The sequence below is a fragment of the Eptesicus fuscus genome, chromosome 13 (genome assembly GCF_027574615.1).
Source record: "Eptesicus fuscus isolate TK198812 chromosome 13, DD_ASM_mEF_20220401, whole genome shotgun sequence".
Lineage (NCBI taxonomy): Eukaryota > Metazoa > Chordata > Mammalia > Chiroptera > Vespertilionidae > Eptesicus > Eptesicus fuscus.
The window spans coordinates 69,755,283-69,772,684 of record NC_072485.1 but is presented as its reverse complement, the minus strand read 5'-3'; the positions used below and the strand labels follow the sequence as shown (position 1 = coordinate 69,772,684).

General features: G+C 41.5%; 1 protein-coding gene across 4 annotated transcripts in view; it reads left to right on the top strand.

Annotated features, from left to right (window-relative positions):
• The window catches only part of EXT2 (exostosin glycosyltransferase 2), a 120,273-nt gene that overhangs the window by 101,138 nt on the left and 1,733 nt on the right, over window positions 1-17,402 (top strand). For 2 of the 4 annotated variants that reach the window (XM_008146783.3, XM_054724694.1), the window contains 3 exons: window positions 5,899-6,042; window positions 7,778-7,906; window positions 9,592-9,674. In XM_008146783.3, coding sequence (XP_008145005.1) covers window positions 5,899-6,042; window positions 7,778-7,906; window positions 9,592-9,674 — 356 coding nt within the window. Of the gene's footprint in view, window positions 1-5,898; window positions 6,043-7,777; window positions 7,907-9,591; window positions 9,675-15,838; window positions 16,425-17,402 lie in introns of those variants that run through there. The other 2 variants (XM_054724693.1, XM_054724695.1) reach the window with 2 other exon arrangements.

Here is a 17,402-nt window from a genome sequence, read left to right as displayed (position 1 = left end):
GGCTGGCCTGGTTCATAGAGCTCTGTTCCACTTTGATGGTTAGGGATTGCCAACACTCAGGGGCGTGTGCAAGGAGAGAAATGAAACCCTGGCCCGGTTTGGTGCACCTTGGATCCATACTTACCTCACCACTTCTCAGTCCCTCTCTTGGCTCTTGAATCCTAACACATGTGGCATCTTCTCACAGTAGCAATATCCCTGTGGAGCTGTGCCTTTGAAAGTGTGGTAACTGTAGCAGCCACTTCAGAGAGTTACTTTTCTCCTGGAGCTGACCCATGATTTCCTAATTGAATATCCCACATGGGCACCACCTGTGGCTGTACCTTCCCCTTCTCCCCCCAGTCAGTTTCCTGAATGTGACTGTGGTTAGCTCACACCCTGAGTTTAAAATGCATTCTCTAAGCTGGCTTAGAATACAGTGCATTATCCTCTTTTTAGGAACATTTATTAGGTACCCATATGTGTATGGCATTTTAAACAAAGTTAAATAATGCAGGCCATGCTATTTAGAAACCTATAACTTGCAACCGATTGCAATTAATGGGTTAGTTTCCTTGGGAATAGCTTAGTAAAGGAGAAGATAAATGATCTTAGCTCTAAAAGGACATTAGAGGTCACCTAATCCAGCCCCTCATTTTGCAGATGGCAAAATGAAAGGGACAACTTAAATAGGTCACTTGCACGACTGCGGAGGAGCCAGTTCTGGATCTGCTTTAACCATGTCCCCCATTGTCTTTTCTGTAGGAAGTAATCTAGGCTGCCCCTGTGCCTTTTAAACAAAGGTAGAGCTTAGTTTGATCTCTAGTGATGGGAAGCCACAAGGACCGCAGAAGCTTAAAAATTAAAAAACAAAATCGGTAACTCTGAAAGCAGTCATGTGATCACAGCTGGGAGTCCAGAAGAGGAAGTTTTCATAGTCCTGGAAAGAGGTGGTTAGGACAAAATATATAAAAATTAGATTGGAAGGAAACAGTTGGAGGATGGTATTATGTTATTATAATCTCTGGCCCCAAATGTAAGGACTGTTCAAATTATTGCTGAGCCCCTAACCAAGCCATGGAATTTATTATAAGAGACATTGGCTTTTGTCTTCAAAGATGTGTGCGATGAAACATAGAGGAGGACACAGTATGTGGAGCGCTACAGTGGTCTGGGCCAACAGTGGAGCCATGGCTTTGTGACTTGGGAGAGCTATGGAAGCACTGTTACTAGACCCGCAGGGGTAGAGTGTGAAGTCTGAAATGCCTGCACTGTACAATATATAAAGGCATTTGCTAGTAATGTCAAAGGCTGACCCCAGAGCAGTCTCCTGAGGTAAGAAGAAAAACGTTGAATTAGAGTAGGAGGTGGGTAGCCAAGAGGAGAGGGGGGTAGAGTTTGAGTTCTCACTCTTCTGGCTGGGAAAATGCTTTACTATGTACATAATCGACTCTGTGCTACACTGGGGCTCGATTAGAGAGGGCCCATCCCCTTCTGCTCCACTCCGTTTTGATCCTGTAGTCAGCTGCAGAGTTATAGATGAAGTGACAAGGATGGTATCTTGATTGTATCCAGCTGCCTGGAATAAGTCAAGGGCAGAGAGGCCCCGCGTGAGGAGCAGCGCTCACTCACTACAGGCTCCAAAGGAATCTGAAACTGGGGACACCTCGGATGCTTTCAGAGCCGCACAGTTTAGCACTCTGCAACCCAGTGTCACCAATTAAGTCCCTCTGGAGAGAGTGCTGATAAGTGGCTTCAGCTAACAGGAAGAGGACTGAAATCTTAACAGCATTCAACCCTAAAACTGAGCCAGTATTACTATTATTGCTGGAAACGGGGGCTTGAAAAAAAGAACCCCTTGGGAAAGTGATTTCAACTTCCTTTGCGTGGATTACAGAGCTGTGATTACATTACTCAGAGTAAATGGGGGTGCAACTTCCATCTAGCAGAGGTTCCCACTGAATGGGTACCTCCCTCTCCCCCCACCTTCCCCCTTTTCCTCCACTTTGTCCATCCTGGTGTTTACTTACTTGTGCTTGGAGCCCTTCAGAAATCTCTCTAATTCTATTGAAGTGAATCAGTGAGTGTTGTGCTGGTGTGACTTGCATAGACAGGTGCTGGGTGCTGGGAAGAGGAAACTGGCCGTGCATTTTAATGGAGACTGCCCAGGCCCACAAACCAAACCGAAGTTGTGGCTCATGTACTATGTTGTTGCTCTGGGCTCTATAAAACTGTAATAGTATCATATTATTTTAATCTGCTGAAATACAAACCCCAGAGTAGGGAACACAGCAGCAGCATTACACAGCTGAGGAAATGTTTGACATGGATTCGTTTGTCTGCAGCTATTAGGATGATGCCTGTGGCCAGTTAACTCTGTTGGTTACAACATGGTGTTAATGAGGCCAAGGTTGTGGGTTTGAGTGCCTGTTAGGTGAGCTGGTTTCACACAAAGGAAAGTTCTTTTCACAGCTCCAGACCACGCTCAAGACCCAGGGCAGACATCACATAAAAAGCATGTAGTAGATGATCACAAGGAGGACTGGGCAAGAGAGTGTAATGACTCAGCAAATATCCCTTTACCCGCTTCTGGAAAAGCAATTTGAACCATGTGCTTTAGTGATGGTGAATTATTACTGTGATCTTCACACACAAAGGATATCACATTATTATTAATGGTGCCGGTTGATCAATACTGTTGCAGACATCCTTTCTGAATTAAGGAATATAATGGCTCTGGCTGTGAAGAACAGAGAAAAGCTCTCTGGTTCCGTTCTTTCATTCTCAGCAATTGCCTGCTGAGATTCTGCCCGTTCATGCATTCAACACGTGTGCATGGAATGCTGGCGTGTGCCGGCCCTTTTCTTTGTGCTTCAGACACCACAGTGAATAAGACAAATTCTCTGTCCTCACAGACTTTAAATTCTGTGGGAGGAAAATAGATAATAAATAAGAAACAATAAATAATCAGAACAATTTAGAAAAATGATAGTTTGGTGAAGAAAAGCATGGGGTTGAGGGGATGTGATGAAGAGTGGCTGGTTAGGGGACGGTGTTTTCCTTAGGAAGGTGTGAAAAGGCCTTTCAAAGGAGGTACATAGCAGAGACCTGACTGGTGAGCAGGAGCCAGCCTTCTGAAGAGCAGCCAGGAGGAATAGCAAGCACAAAGGGCTTGAGGTCCGGTTGTGGTTAAGGAACAGAAAGCACTGCAGTCTGAGAGAGGTGGTGAGAGAAGAGGTTGAAGAGTGGTAGACCCTTTAGAACAGGCTGCAGAGTTTGGATGTTCTTAGTCAACAGAAAGCCACTAATTGTTTTGTTTTGGGGGTGAAACATTTAAAGATTTTTGGGGGATGTTATGGGTTGAAGTGTGTCCCTCAAAAAAAAAAGATATGTTGAAATTCTAACTCTTAGTAATCTTATTTGGAAACTAGAGGCCCGGTATATGACATTGGGGGCGGGGGGGTTTCCCTCAACCCGGCCTGTGCCCTCTTGCAGTCTGGGACCCCCGAGGGGTCCTTAGCGCTGCTGCGGAGGCAGGAGAGGCTCGTGCCACCTCTGCTGTGCTCTCCAGCCTTGAGCTGGGCTTCTGGCTGAGCGGTGCTCCCTCTGTGGGAGCGCACTGACCACCAGGGGGCAGCTCCTGAATTGAGCATCTGCCCCCTGGTGGTCAGTGCATGTCATAGCGACCGGTTGTTCCGCCATTTGATCGATTTGCATGTTAGTCTTTTATTATATAGGACTAGAGGCCCGATGCATGAAGATTCATGCAAGAATGGGCCTTCCTTCCCCTGGCTGCCGGCGCCACCTTCCCAAGCTGCTCAGAGGCCCTGAGCGGCTGGGGTGGTGCAGCACACCTGCACTCGGTGCCTGTGTATGCAAATTAACCCACCATCTTTGTTGGGTTAATCTGCATACTCCTGATTGGCTGGTGAAGTGTCGCAAAGGTACAGTCAATTTGCATCTTTCTCTTTTATTAGTGTAGATAGGGTCTTTTCAGAGGTAATCCAGTTCAAATGAGGTCATTGGGTGGGCCCTAATCCATTTTGACTGGTATCCTTATAAAAGGAAAATTGGCCACAGAGACATGAAGGGAAGAAGGCCACGTGAAGACAGGTTTGGAGGGATGCATGTACAAGCCGAGGAATGCCAAAGACTGACAGCCAGCCACCAGAACTCGGAGGAGGCAGGGAAGGATCCCCTACTGGTTTCAGAGGGAGCATGGCCCTGCCAACACCTTGATCTTGGACTTGTAGGTTCCTGTTATTTTCAGCCACTGGTTTGTGTTACTGTGTTACAACAGTCCTAGTAAACCTGAAAAGAGAAGTGCTAGCTCACTGGCTCTGTCCTTGGGAAAGCAAGGAGCATCCTCCCTGGGCGCAGGGGCACTTGGGGGTTGGGGAAGCCTCCAGTTGCTGTAGCAGTATGACCATAGGACATATACAGGGTGGGGCAAAAGTAGGTTTACAGTTGTGAGTATGCAAAACAGTTTATTCTTGTATTATTATTTATTGTATTTTCCATATGAACAACTGTAAACCTACTTTTGCCCACCCCTGTATGTGTGTAAAAATATAATGAAAATAATATAAATTTTAAAATTATAGGATAGAGCCCATTGGTAGAATTGTCCTGTACAGCATACCCTAATATTGTTTTAGGAATGGTCTTTTTAGGAATGCTCTTTAATAATTTGGAAGAGCAAGAGTGGAAGCAAGGAGATAAGGAAGAAGCCTGTGATAGTCTAGGTGAGAGATGAGGGTGGTTTGAAGTAGAGAGAGGTAGTACAGTGGTTACAGGTAGTCAGTAGAGTCAGAGGACTTGTAATGGGTTGGATATGGGAAAAGTGGAGAAAGAAAAGGAAGGAATAAAGGCTGACTTCTAGCTTTTGGACTTGGACAGTTGGGTAGATGGTTTATTTAGATGGAGACGATTGAGAGAATGGCTTATCTGGAGATATGGAATCAAGAGTTATGCTTTGGACATGTTAAGTTTGAGATGTCTATTGTTTATTCAGCTGAAGATATTAAATAGTTGGTTATCTCAGGGACTTTCAGCGTCAAACATAAATTTATAAGACATCAGATTATAGATGGTTTTTAAAGTGTTTGATGCTAGATGAGATTACTTAAAGAATTTAAAGAAGATCAGAGGGCCCAGGGCTGGGTCCTCAGGAGCTCTGTTGTCTAGAGGTTTGGTAAAGGGTAAGGAATCCTGATGCTGAAAAGCAGCGCCCCGTGAACAGCGGGCAAATTGTCAACACTCATTAATGGTTAAACTAAATTACACAGAAATACATGGGGAAAGGTATTGGAAGTACTCACCCCCAAATTACCAAATTCTTTTTAACAAAACGGTACCTAAGAACATTTTTGTTTTCAATATGTCACAGATTATTTGTCTATACTTAAATTATGGCTTCTAAAAGATCATAAGAATGGCTGGCTGTGTGCTCTGGAGAAATCGTTTTTGTTTTTAATTTTAATTTTTTTTAGAAACAGAGACTTTGTAAGTTTTCACAATTGCCAAAATTTAATATAAATCAGAACAGGTGAGTTAGTTGCAGGGTTCCATTTAGTCTTCATTTGTATGTTCTTTAAGGACAGAACCTATTTCATTAATCATATGTTAAGAGCTACCTTGACTCAATTCAGTAAGCTATTTCTCCACATTATTTGAAATTTCTAAGCAAGCACATGAAGTGTTGGAGGAAATCAGAATCAACATCTGTCTTGGAATATTGGCAGAAGAGCTAGCACCTGTTCAAATAAACATCTTCAGAAGCGCATTCTGACCTTGGTTTGTGAAAACTTGAACCTCCAGAGTCAGTTTGTTGATACCTGTTTGGATAACTTCACACTCGCTCTCTGTGCTTGGTTGTGTGTGAACTGAGAATGGACTGTTGATGTGCTTCTGCCTTAGGTCTGGCGGGAGTTTCCTGACCGGTTGGTGGGTTACCCAGGTCGTCTGCATCTCTGGGACCATGAGATGAGTAAGTGGAAGTATGAGTCCGAGTGGACCAATGAGGTGTCCATGGTGCTTACGGGAGCAGCTTTTTATCACAAGGTAAGGTGTGGGGCAGGCTTGGGGCAGTTGGGTCTGAGTTGACAAAACAGAGTATGATACTGTTTTTATTTGGCCCAATTTAATTTTTGCTGAATTTATGAATAATGTTCTACTCAGAGATCTTAGAAAGGCCATGTTGTATGATACTTTTTAAAGAATAAAGTTATTATTTTTCTACTTGTGAAATAATAAATGCTTATAATAGAAAATGTGGAAAATTCAGAACAAATTTTGTTATATAAGAAAAGTCTCTTGTATATCACTTAGAACCATTATTGTTGTTTAGATGTTTTCCCACTTTGCCTTTTATTTACTTACTTATGCATATATACACACATACTGTTACAAATATTTGCATTAGCCTGCTATTTTCATGTATTATATTGTGAGCATTTTCTCATGTCATTAACATTCCTCATAATTTTTTTCTGAACAGAGTTGCTAATATAACATTATATTGGTATTCCATAAATTATGTGTAACTATTCTTCTATCATTGCTTGTTTAGATTGTTTGTAACTTTTTTGCTATTTTAAATAATGCTTAATATCTAATGTTTAATGATTCATATTCATTTTCATAACTGTTTATACTTTTGAGCATTATGATATATTCTATCACAGAGACTGAACATTTTGTGAAGGTTTTGATATATATTTTTGTCTATTGTTTTCAGTATCATTTGTGTCAATAGACACTCCCACCAGCAAAATATAAAACTATCCTACCATAGCCTCCCTTGCATGAAATGCCCATGAAAATGGATCTCAGTGTTTTAACTGATTTGATTACTAGTGAGATTGAAATTCCTGTCGTTTATTTATGAGCCTTTTATATTTCCCTTGTCTAAGAATTATCACTTCATGTTTTTGACTCTTAATTAGGGAGTGGTTGAAGGGTATACATTGGACTTCAGAATATTCGGTTTGGTAATAAGAGTGTTCCCTGGAAGTGTATGGTTTAATTAAATAGTAACAACTTGTCCACTGTCAGCAGTGGCGTGAGGCATGATGCAGGAGCAAGGTCTGTTCAGCCCGGCGCAGTTCAGGTAGCTCTGCCGTGTTTGCACTGATTGCTGTCGTTATCTTGGCGCTGCTGCCCTCGTAGTTTTCAGGGCTCTGGTCCAGAAATGTTTTTTTGTTCTTAGTAACAGATAATAAATAAGGTTTATAATTTGGGAGGTTTGTGTCAGTAGATTGTATATACTTTTATTTTTGGCTGTGAATTTCTATACTATTTCATATGTAGGTAGGTTATGGTGGTTCCAGAATTGCCTCATTTTTGTTTTACTGTAAAAAGCATATATATACCTTTGCAATGTCAATCCACTTTAATTTATCTGTTTCCCTTTGCAATCTATGGAAAGAACAGAGAAAACAGGATTGGGCATTGTGACTCCAGGGAAGGATTTAGTAAAGATGAATGTATAGTGTGTCTCTGAACAATATTGGTAAAACACTTAATCAATCCAATGGGCCTGCATCCTACAAGGGCTTCACGTTGTACCTCTCCTCTGCTCTCAATGGGTGGTTTTGAAAGGAACGACAATATTAAAGCTTTTGGTCACCTGGCCAACAGCATTCTAATACTTCCTTTGCCCTTCCTGTGGATACAGCCTTGTGATTAACCTTATGAGAGAAAGCTGTCCCCATGCCTTGATGGATTTGCACTTTATGTATCAGCTGGAGGGAACTGCTATTTGAATGTTTCTTCTTTTTGTTTCTTCACCTAATAGTATTTTAATTACCTGTATACCTACAAAATGCCTGGGGACATCAAGAACTGGGTGGACGCTCATATGAACTGTGAAGACATTGCCATGAATTTCCTGGTGGCTAATGTCACGGGGAAAGCTGTCATCAAGGTAGGAGGCATCCTGGTCCAGCTCTGCTGCTAACTTACTCTGTGATCTTGAGCAAGTCTCTTTCCCCTGAGCCTGAGGAGTTCTCGTAACTAGATAAAATGAAGTATTGGACGAGATGAACTTGGAGCTCCCTTTTCACTTTTTAAGATTCTGTGATTAACATGGTCACATTGTAAAGTTGAAGGGTAGGCTTTGGTAATTTAAACATACTTTCTTTTTTTTATGCGATTTCTTTGGTTACTGGTTTTAAACTTCAGTATCAGAGGTAAAGGCTGTGATGGTCCATCTACAAATCATGTTTTTTTTAAAAATAATTTTAATCTCAAAGCTGATTTGAAATCTAGTTCTGTTAGGTAAAAGATACAGTTTACGTCTTTCTTAAGGTAGCCAATCTTTTTTTTTTTTTTTATAGCCATTGAAAAGTTAGTACACTTTGTAAATTATAACTATAGTTGCTCTAAACGATGTTTGTAAATATTGATTACCGGTTGTTCAAAATTACCTTTCCTATAATATATCAACGACTCCCTGGGGATTGATATCTATTCTTGAAATGTAGATTTTTCTCAAATTAAATCCCTGGATATGTGGAGGGATCTTTTTTATATAAGTGGAGTCATCTCAACCTTCTTTCATTCTGGGTCAGAATTCTGTGTGTGACAATGGGCACTACTTCTAGGCCAGATTCCTGATCCTGGAATCTTCCAATACTAGAAGCTTATATTAGAAATATAGTGTGACATTCCCGGCTGACTCATACTATTAATTGATGAGAGAAGCCAAATTAAACCACAGTGACTAAGGAAAGAGGATGAGTCACTACTGGTGCTCTCTAACCCTGCAGTCCTCATCCTCTCCCCCAGCTCTCTAAATAACTCCATGGACAGCTCACTGCAAGGAAAGTGAAAGAATGTGAATTGTGAAATTCATTTTAAAGGAAGTTTATCTCCAAATCTGCTTTTTGACAAGATGTTGTGGCTGTGCCTGCTTACTCTGGACAATAATTCCTGGTGTCCTATGCTTCTTAACCTGGCCTAGTTAGTCATCTAATTCCCCCCTCGGTCCCTCTGCTGTTTACTTACCTTCACTAGGTTAGGGTAGCAGCTTCCCCTGAGTGTACTAGAAAAGAACTGGAAGTTTAAGGTTTGGGAGGGTAAGGCAGAATCAGAGAAAAGGATTCAGAGGCTGAGGGACCATTGGATTGTTTTTTTCTGATTCAAGGGAATTGCAAAATAACCTGGCATCTTCAAGAGCCTTGTGCAGCTCATAGCATTTGCCATGAGCTGGAAGAAGGAGAAAGAGCGCCTGTTGGAACTAAGGTTACGGTGAAAGTTATGGGAAGCTGTATTTCATCGCCCTTATGGCTGCAAGAACAAATGGTGTTTATACAAGGACCTTGGCAGTGAGAAAACAGTCATTAAACAGGAATTAAGGAGCTTGTCATCACCACTTCTTTCCAGCTACAGAAGGCAAAAGCCCTCCAAGCCTTTTTTATTGGGCCCTTGTGAGTTTGCCGTTGGCCGAGCCAGACAGAATTGAATGGAGAAATGGTGAGGTGTGTGCGTGTGTGTATGGAGGGAACAGGCATCTCCACTTACAGAACAGGAGCATGCAGAGTGGTGTCACAAGCATGGTTTTATTGTCCTGGGCGCTGACAGCCAGGTATTTTTGTGTTCCTCCGGTAGGTAACACCGCGGAAGAAATTCAAGTGTCCAGAGTGCACAGCCATTGATGGGCTTTCTCTGGACCAGACGCACATGGTGGAGAGGTGAGTGAGCCTCTTACCAAAAGTCTGCTCTGGCTTCTGATCCCCATTTCCTGCCGTGGGCCTGTTTATGGGACGTTTTTGGAAATATAAGGACAGCAGCTGGTAGCCATAGTCACCTCCTTTTGCACTGTGGGAGTTGGGTTAGTTCAAGCCCAGGTCACCCAAAGAATTAATTTGGAATGCTACTTACTCAATTTGTAATGGCTGGAAGGGTCTTAAAAATATTGCTGGCCTTAAGCTCCAGAAGCCAGATTCTCCATTTAGACTAAGCAGTTAACCATCCACAGTCATTTGAGTGGAAGGTAGTTAATTTTAAGGAAATACTGGATTGTTTTTCAGGGTAATATCTCCATGTTACAGTAGAAGTTTGATCAGAAAGAATTAAACCAAACCCACCAGGGACACATTACCTGTGCTGACACTACTAAAACACCTCCCAAGAACAGAACTGAAAGCACAGCTCTACATTACAGAGAGCGGGAGAGGGCAGCTCTGAAATACTCCTTTAGTTCGATGCAGTCAGCCCCTCAACAAGCACACCTTTGTGCGGAGTGTAACACCAGGCCTTGTAGGTGCATCTAAAAGGAGTGGAGACCGTTATAATCTTACAGTAAACCTAGTAGTTCTCACTTGTAACCCAAAGGTACCCGAGCTTCGAATCTCTTGAATCAAACCCAATTCTTCCAAAAGGCAGCTCCTTATGTAAGACAGCAGGCTCTGGCATCCAGTAGCACTGTTGTCAAGGAACCAAAATTCACTCGGAGAATCTACAGTAGTAGAATGAGATATCTAGTTCAAGTTTCCACAGGTCTCATGCTTCTGCTTGTAGCATTCATTTCTGAAATCTGTCAGCCATATTAGCATCCTTCAAGCCTGGAGGACTTTTCTGTACAGACCAATGTTTCTTTTCAGTTGGCCTGGATTCTTTTATATAATTCTTTACTCCTTACTCTTACTCTCTAAATAATCTCTTTATCTCTTTCATATATAAATATCTTACCCAAATGGCAGGACTTTTATCAACTGTTAATACATTATTGTGATTTTGGAAATATCTATCACTGGTATAAATATTACACTGTCAAAGGCAGTGACATTAACTGTCATAGCTCATTTGGAAGAGAGACCCCAATTATTTGGAGTACATGAAATTGTTCCTTTAAACCTACCACTATTCTCTATGTCTGAGAGAACTTATAGCATTAAGCAATTGGTTGTTGATTGGGTTAAGTTAAAGTGGTGGGGTTATATGGTCCAAGAAATGAATTGTAGGGAGAAAAGTTGATCTGATAATGACTTGGAAGCATGTGCTAAGGCTAAACATCTCTCCTCTAGCACCACTGAGATCATTGCAAATGTAAAGCAACTTAAAATGCAATGAGAAATTATTGATCACTGCAAATGTAAAGCAACCTAAAATGCAGTGAGAGAGATTTAAGTTGAATGTACTTATTACTACACAGTAAATAAGGGAGATGTATGTGGAAGAAAGTAAATAAGGGAGATGTATGTGGAGGCTTCCAATCAGAAAAAGCCTTTTTAAAATAGAAAAGGCAACTTCCTAGATATTGCTAGGCTTGAGTCAAATTATATCGGACTTTACAATCAACAACAACAAATGCGTGCGTGCACGCGCGCGCGCACACACACACATACACACATCCAAGTTAATCCAGAACTATATGTAATAAGTAACATAAGGGAAGCTCAAAATGTTATAATTGAGCCCTGAACAGTGGTTAGAGTATTGACCCACCGAAGGTTGCAGGTTCAATCCCCAGTTGGGGTGTGTGCAGGAGGCAAACAATTGATGTGTCTGTTTCGAATTGATGCTTTTCTCTCACTCTCTCTCCCCAATCCTCCCTCCCTTCCACTCTCTCCAAAAATCAATGGAAAAAATATCCTCAGGTGAGATTTAAAAAAAAAAAAGTTATAATTGATCAGAGGAAAGAGAAGTGACATCTTGCTAGGTCAATTATTAAGAATAATTTTGTAAAAGAGATGGCATTTGAAGTGAGTCTTTAAAGACCACTAGGATCCCAACCAATGATGTGCTGGGCAAGAGAGGATCCCAGGCAGGAGAACTATGTAATCAAAAGTGTCCATCAGCAAGTTCAAGGTGTATTTGGCCAGCAGTTAAGTTCATTCTAATGTCAGCTGTACTTCAGACATTCAAATAGTTCATGAGGGGATTTTAGTCTTTATAGAAGTCCAGATAATTAGGGGAAAAAGATAGGATTAGAATATCACTATTATACAAACTCTGGAAAAGTAATAGATCTAGGCAATGATTGTCAATGGCTGCTAACAACAAAAAGAGACATGACAATTACACATTTTGTGTCTCCTGATAAATGTTCACCTCTGAAGTATTCTTATCCCCAAATCAAACCCAATGAAGACTCTAAATTTAGCTACTGATAGACAAGACATACAAGGGGCAGATGAACATATCAAAGGACACAATAGGATGCAGTCAGCGAAGTCCACATGTGGGGACAGGTTGAACAACTCGGTTTCTTCAACAAATGAATAGCTGGAGGAAAACAAGAGGAGGGGTAACCTACAGACTAAATCAGGCAATTGCAACATATGGAACTCATTTGGATCCTGAATCAAATTGTAGGAGAAATAAAATTATGAGTTAACCTAGGGGGAAGAAGTTCACTTTGGCTAGAGCATCGAGTTCTGACCTGTTCGTTCCAAACTGCCTTGAATTCCCAATTAAGGAGCCTGGACATTTTTCTCCAGGCTCTGGTAAGCCATAGAAGGTTTTTGAACAGGGGGTAGCTTTTTTTTTCTTCTATATTCCCAGTCTGTTCTTTACATGCAACAGGGTAGTAGCTTGGTCTAAGTATTGTTTTGAGATTAATTTGGAAGTAGTGCATAGGATGGAATGAAATAAAGAGATTGAAGAAAGAACAGTCAGAAGGCTTGAACTAAATTGAGTGTGGAAAGGAAAGAAGGAATTAAATTGCAAGAGATCTCCCTTCCTCCCCTCCCCCCCCCCCAAAAGAAAGATATATAGAACTTATTTCTAGCTGGATAGGTGTGAGAAGGTTATGGAGAAGGAGTTGAGAAAGATAACATATAGATTTCCAGTCTGGAAGAGTGGTAGTACCTTAACAATGTAAATAATATAGTTAGGAGGAGACACTAATTAGCAGAGAGGATGGGGTGAGTAGTCGTACCTTTAACTGTATAATCCTGAGGACAGGAAGAGATCTTAATCATGCCGAAGTTGGAGAGCAGTAAGGTGTGTGATTTGGGGGCTTTTGTCCTCTCTATGAGCAGGTGTAGATATGGGGCAGGCAGTTGGAAATATGAAACTAGAACTCTAGAAAGAAGATTAAAACAAAGCTATTTAAAGGCATCTGCCCAGAGATGGCAGTTGACTGAAGAAGGGCCAAGGGCAGAATCTTGAGAAATTCTAACATTTAGGAGAAAGAAAGAATAGCCGAAAACAGAGAAGTGACCATTGGAGAGGCCAGGAGAGAACCGGGATCTGCAGTGCTCAGAAGCAGGAGAGGAGCAGGGACCATGCAGACCGGGAAAAGGCCTTTGAAATGAATGATCATTGGTGACTTTGAAAAAAATAACGCCATAGAGTGGTGGGGCCCCAAGGCATAGGGTGTGTGCCTGTGGTGAGAAGTATAGTTAGTGAATCTAGATTACCCTTTTGAGATATTTGATAGGGAATCAGTCTTGAAATCAGTTAGAAACTGGGAGTAAAACTATTTGGATTAAAGACTGGATCACCAAATTATTAAATAAGGTCCTTAGATAATGAGGGAAGACATGATTTAAGCCTCTTGTGTTAACCAAGAGGTGGACTGTAGAGTGTTCATTGGTGTTTTTCTTTTTGTAATCGTCCCCTTTGCAGAATCACATTTTGCACACAACAGTGAAAGGGGTTAGCCACTTCGCAAGTTATGCATCTTGTGTTGGGTTTTGTGGTTCAATAAGCTTACTTTATTTTTGGGTTCTAGAATCAGAAATCTCAGTTGCACTACCCAGAATCCATTTCTTCCAGGATCTGCTGTTACTTCTTTAAGCTGTTCATTTTGACCAATAGCTTCAAAGAGGTCAAGGCAGTGTGGCAGACAGACAGTGTTGATTTAAGGAAAAGAACATAGTATTTTGATTCAGGCCAATCTTTGTTCAGATTATGAGTTTGCCACTTGTTAGCTGTCTGATTTAAGGAAAATTATCTATCAAATTACAGTGTCCATTCATTGGTTCAAGGAATATTTATTGAGCATCTTTGTACCAAACACCATATTCCATGCTGGTAAGTAAAAGAATAATACAAGAAAGCGTGTAGCACAGTGCCTGGCAGATTGTTTCCTTCCCAATTTCCCCAGCATTAGTCCTAAAGGTTCCTGGTTGTTTAGGTAATTGTATGTGTTTGAAAGGAAAACAGAACAGCATTAGTCCTTTCTTTCTCCCCCTCCCTCACCCTCCTAGATGCTTCCAGACTTTAGAGGTAGACATTGGCAGTTCTTAGCCTGTTTATACTCAATTAGAAAACGGACACAGGGGAACAGTTACTGATGGGGTAGCTGGATACATGACAGAACAACTCGGGGGCGACCAGCAGTAAGCCAAGCTCCTCGTTCACCCTAATCTGTTCTCCAAACCAGATTCCCTGAAAAGAAAGGAGGAAGCGTTGTCAGTACCTTGCGGGAGACTTCAGGACCTTTACCATTCTGAGTGGCCTGCCACTTCTCCAGTGCAGGCTGTGTGGAGAGAAAGAAGTACACACGGAGCCTGAGTTAGCCAGGGCAGCTGTCAGCAAGTCAGGCTGGCCTGAGCCCCGTGGCCTCTTGCCGGTGGCCCAGCCCTGTTGGCAATCTAGTTACAGAGGAGACATTGTCCTCAGTGTTGCCCAGGGGGCCGTGGAGCCTCTCTGCTCTGCCAAGAGCCATGATTCTTCTTTAGTACATGCTCGCTGGTACCTATCCTGGCACCGCTGGGCTTTGCTAGGCAGAGTCTACAGGCGTAATAACCGAAAGTGCAGAATCGGTACATAATTACAGGCGGAACTGTCAAAAGTAAGGCCTTGCCCTAACCGGTTTGGCTCAGTGGATAGAGAGTCAGCCTACGGACTGAAGAGTCCCAGGTTCGATTCCGGTCAAGGGCATGTACCTTGGTTGCGGGCACATCCCCAATAGGGGGTGTGCAGGAGGCAGCTGATCGATGTTTCTCTCTCATCGATGTTTCTAACTCTCTATCCCTCTCCCTTCCTCTCTGTAAAAAATCAATAAAATGTATTAAAAAAAAAAAAAAAAATAAGGCCTTGCAGAGATTTGACTTTGCCACTGCCTTGACCCCATTATTTGAGGAGAGGGAAGCTGTCGTCCGGTGCTCGATTCATACCATTTTGTTAAAAAATGCTCAGTCTTTTTGCCCAATTTCTCCTCAATTTGGAACCTATGACTGCCTCCTGAGTTTCAAAAGACTGCCCGCAGAAGGGAAGCTCCATTCCTTGCGAGTCGTGGTTGAGGATGATGAAGAGTGAAGGCTCTGTTGCCGGTGCAAGCCTGGTTTGAAACCGCCCACCACTCCAGCTCTTGGTCCGTGGCCAAGTTATTTAAGCACTGTGTCCTAATGTCTCACCTGCATCACAAAGTTATGATAGCCCTGCCTTGGGTGCATAGAGGGGGCTACTTTAAGGAAGCAGTAAGATCATGGATGTAAATGACTTGGCATGTAATAGGTGCTCAACAGTTACTCATTTCCAGCTCCTCCCCTTGGACCCTAGAATTGTGTTAATAAATAAATTTGTGTCATCTCATTAAGACTTTAGCCTTAGGAGCCAGAATGCCTGGGTTTGGCCCTGCCTCTTACTAGTTACTTGACATTTGGACATGTTACTGAGCTTCTCTGTGTCCCAGCCTTCCCAATGTGAGATTGGGGATAAATTAAGACCTGCTCTATAGGGTTGTTGTGAGGATGAAATGGGTTACTACTACATGAAAGCACTCTTAAAAAATTTTTTATACACACACACACACACACACACACACACACACACACTAGGTGTACCGGTTAATAATAGTGGAATTTGTAATAAAAGAAAACATGATAATTTCAAGAGAAACATCAAAAGTGCTTTATTCAAAGTAATGTCCATCGCTACAACACATTTCCCCATCTTTCAGGTAATTTGTGGATACCATCACAATAGAACTTTTCTTGTTTTGAGGCAAACCATTCAGAGACCCAATTTTCCACTTCTTCGTATGTTTTGAAGTGCTGCTCAGAAAATGTGTGTGCCATCAATTGGAACAAGTGGTAATCTGAAGGAGCAAGGTCTGGTGAATATGACGAGTGATTTAATACTTCCCAGGCAAGATCTTTTAACATGTCTTTAACTGGTTTTGAAGTGTGTGATGGTGCGTCATCATGAAGCAAAATTACTTTTCCATGTCTTCTGGAACATTCTGGTCGTTTCACGATCAAAGCATGGTTCAAATTGATTATTTGTTGTCAGTAGCGATCAGTATTAACGTTTTCACCTGATTTTAGAAGCTCATAATACACCACACCTTCCTGATCCCACCAAACGCAGAGCATTGTCTTCTTTCTGAAGTGATTTTGTCTTGCAATCGATGTTGACGGTTGACCTGGATCAACCCATGATTTTGTGCATTTGGGATTCTCAAAATAAATCCACTTTCCATTGCCAGTCACAATTTAATGCAAAAAAGACTTTCTTTTGTGCCATTAAAGCAACATTTTACTGATGACTTTTCAGGTTTCCATTTATCTTTCATTCAGTTGATGTGGCACCCATTTTCCTTCCTTTAAAATCTTTCCCATTGCTTGTAAACGATCAGAAATTGTTTGCTGAGCAACTTTTAATCTTTCTGCAAGTTGTTTTTGAGTTTGTCACGCATCTTCATCCAATAATGCTTGTAATTGTTGATCTTCAAACTTTTTCAGTTGACCTGGACGTTCTTTGTCTTTCTCATTGAAATCATCACTTTTAAAGCGTTTAAACCAGCGTTCACAAGTATCTTGAGATGGAGCATATTCACATAAGCTTCCCAAAGTATTCAGCAGCACTTTTCTTCAAAATAAAGTAATGAATTAAAACTTTCCGCAAATGCTCTTTTTTTGGCACGAAATTCGACATTTATAAGTGTAAAAATATCTATGAAGTTAACACCTTCAGCAAATTTGACATATGAAGTTTTGAAGCTTTTTGTCAATACAACAAAATAGCATACATATCAAATCACATATATATCAACATATGTGTAATTCTATTGAAAAAAATCCACATTATTAACCGGTATACCTAGTATATAGTTGTTGATTTCAGGGAGGGAGGGAGAGAGAGAGAGAGATAGAAACATAATTCATGAGAGAGAATCATTGATTGGCTGCCTCTTGCATGCCCCCTACTGGAGATCGAGCTCACCACCCAGGCATGTGCCCTGACCAGGAATTGAACTGTGACCTCCTGGTTCATAGGTCGACAGCTCAACCACTGAGCCATGCCGGCTGGGCTATATGAAAGCACTCTTAACACAGTAAGTATTGGTTGTTAATTTGTGGTGCTGGTAGACTCAGTGTTATTATTAGAAGAGCTCAAATGTAGTAGCAACACATTTTTCTAGAAACATAATGACCAAGTGAAAAGAATTGATAATGACTGGCTTCTTTAATAATTGATTTCTTCCTAAAGCTCAGAGTGCTCCGATAAAAACTTGTTGATTA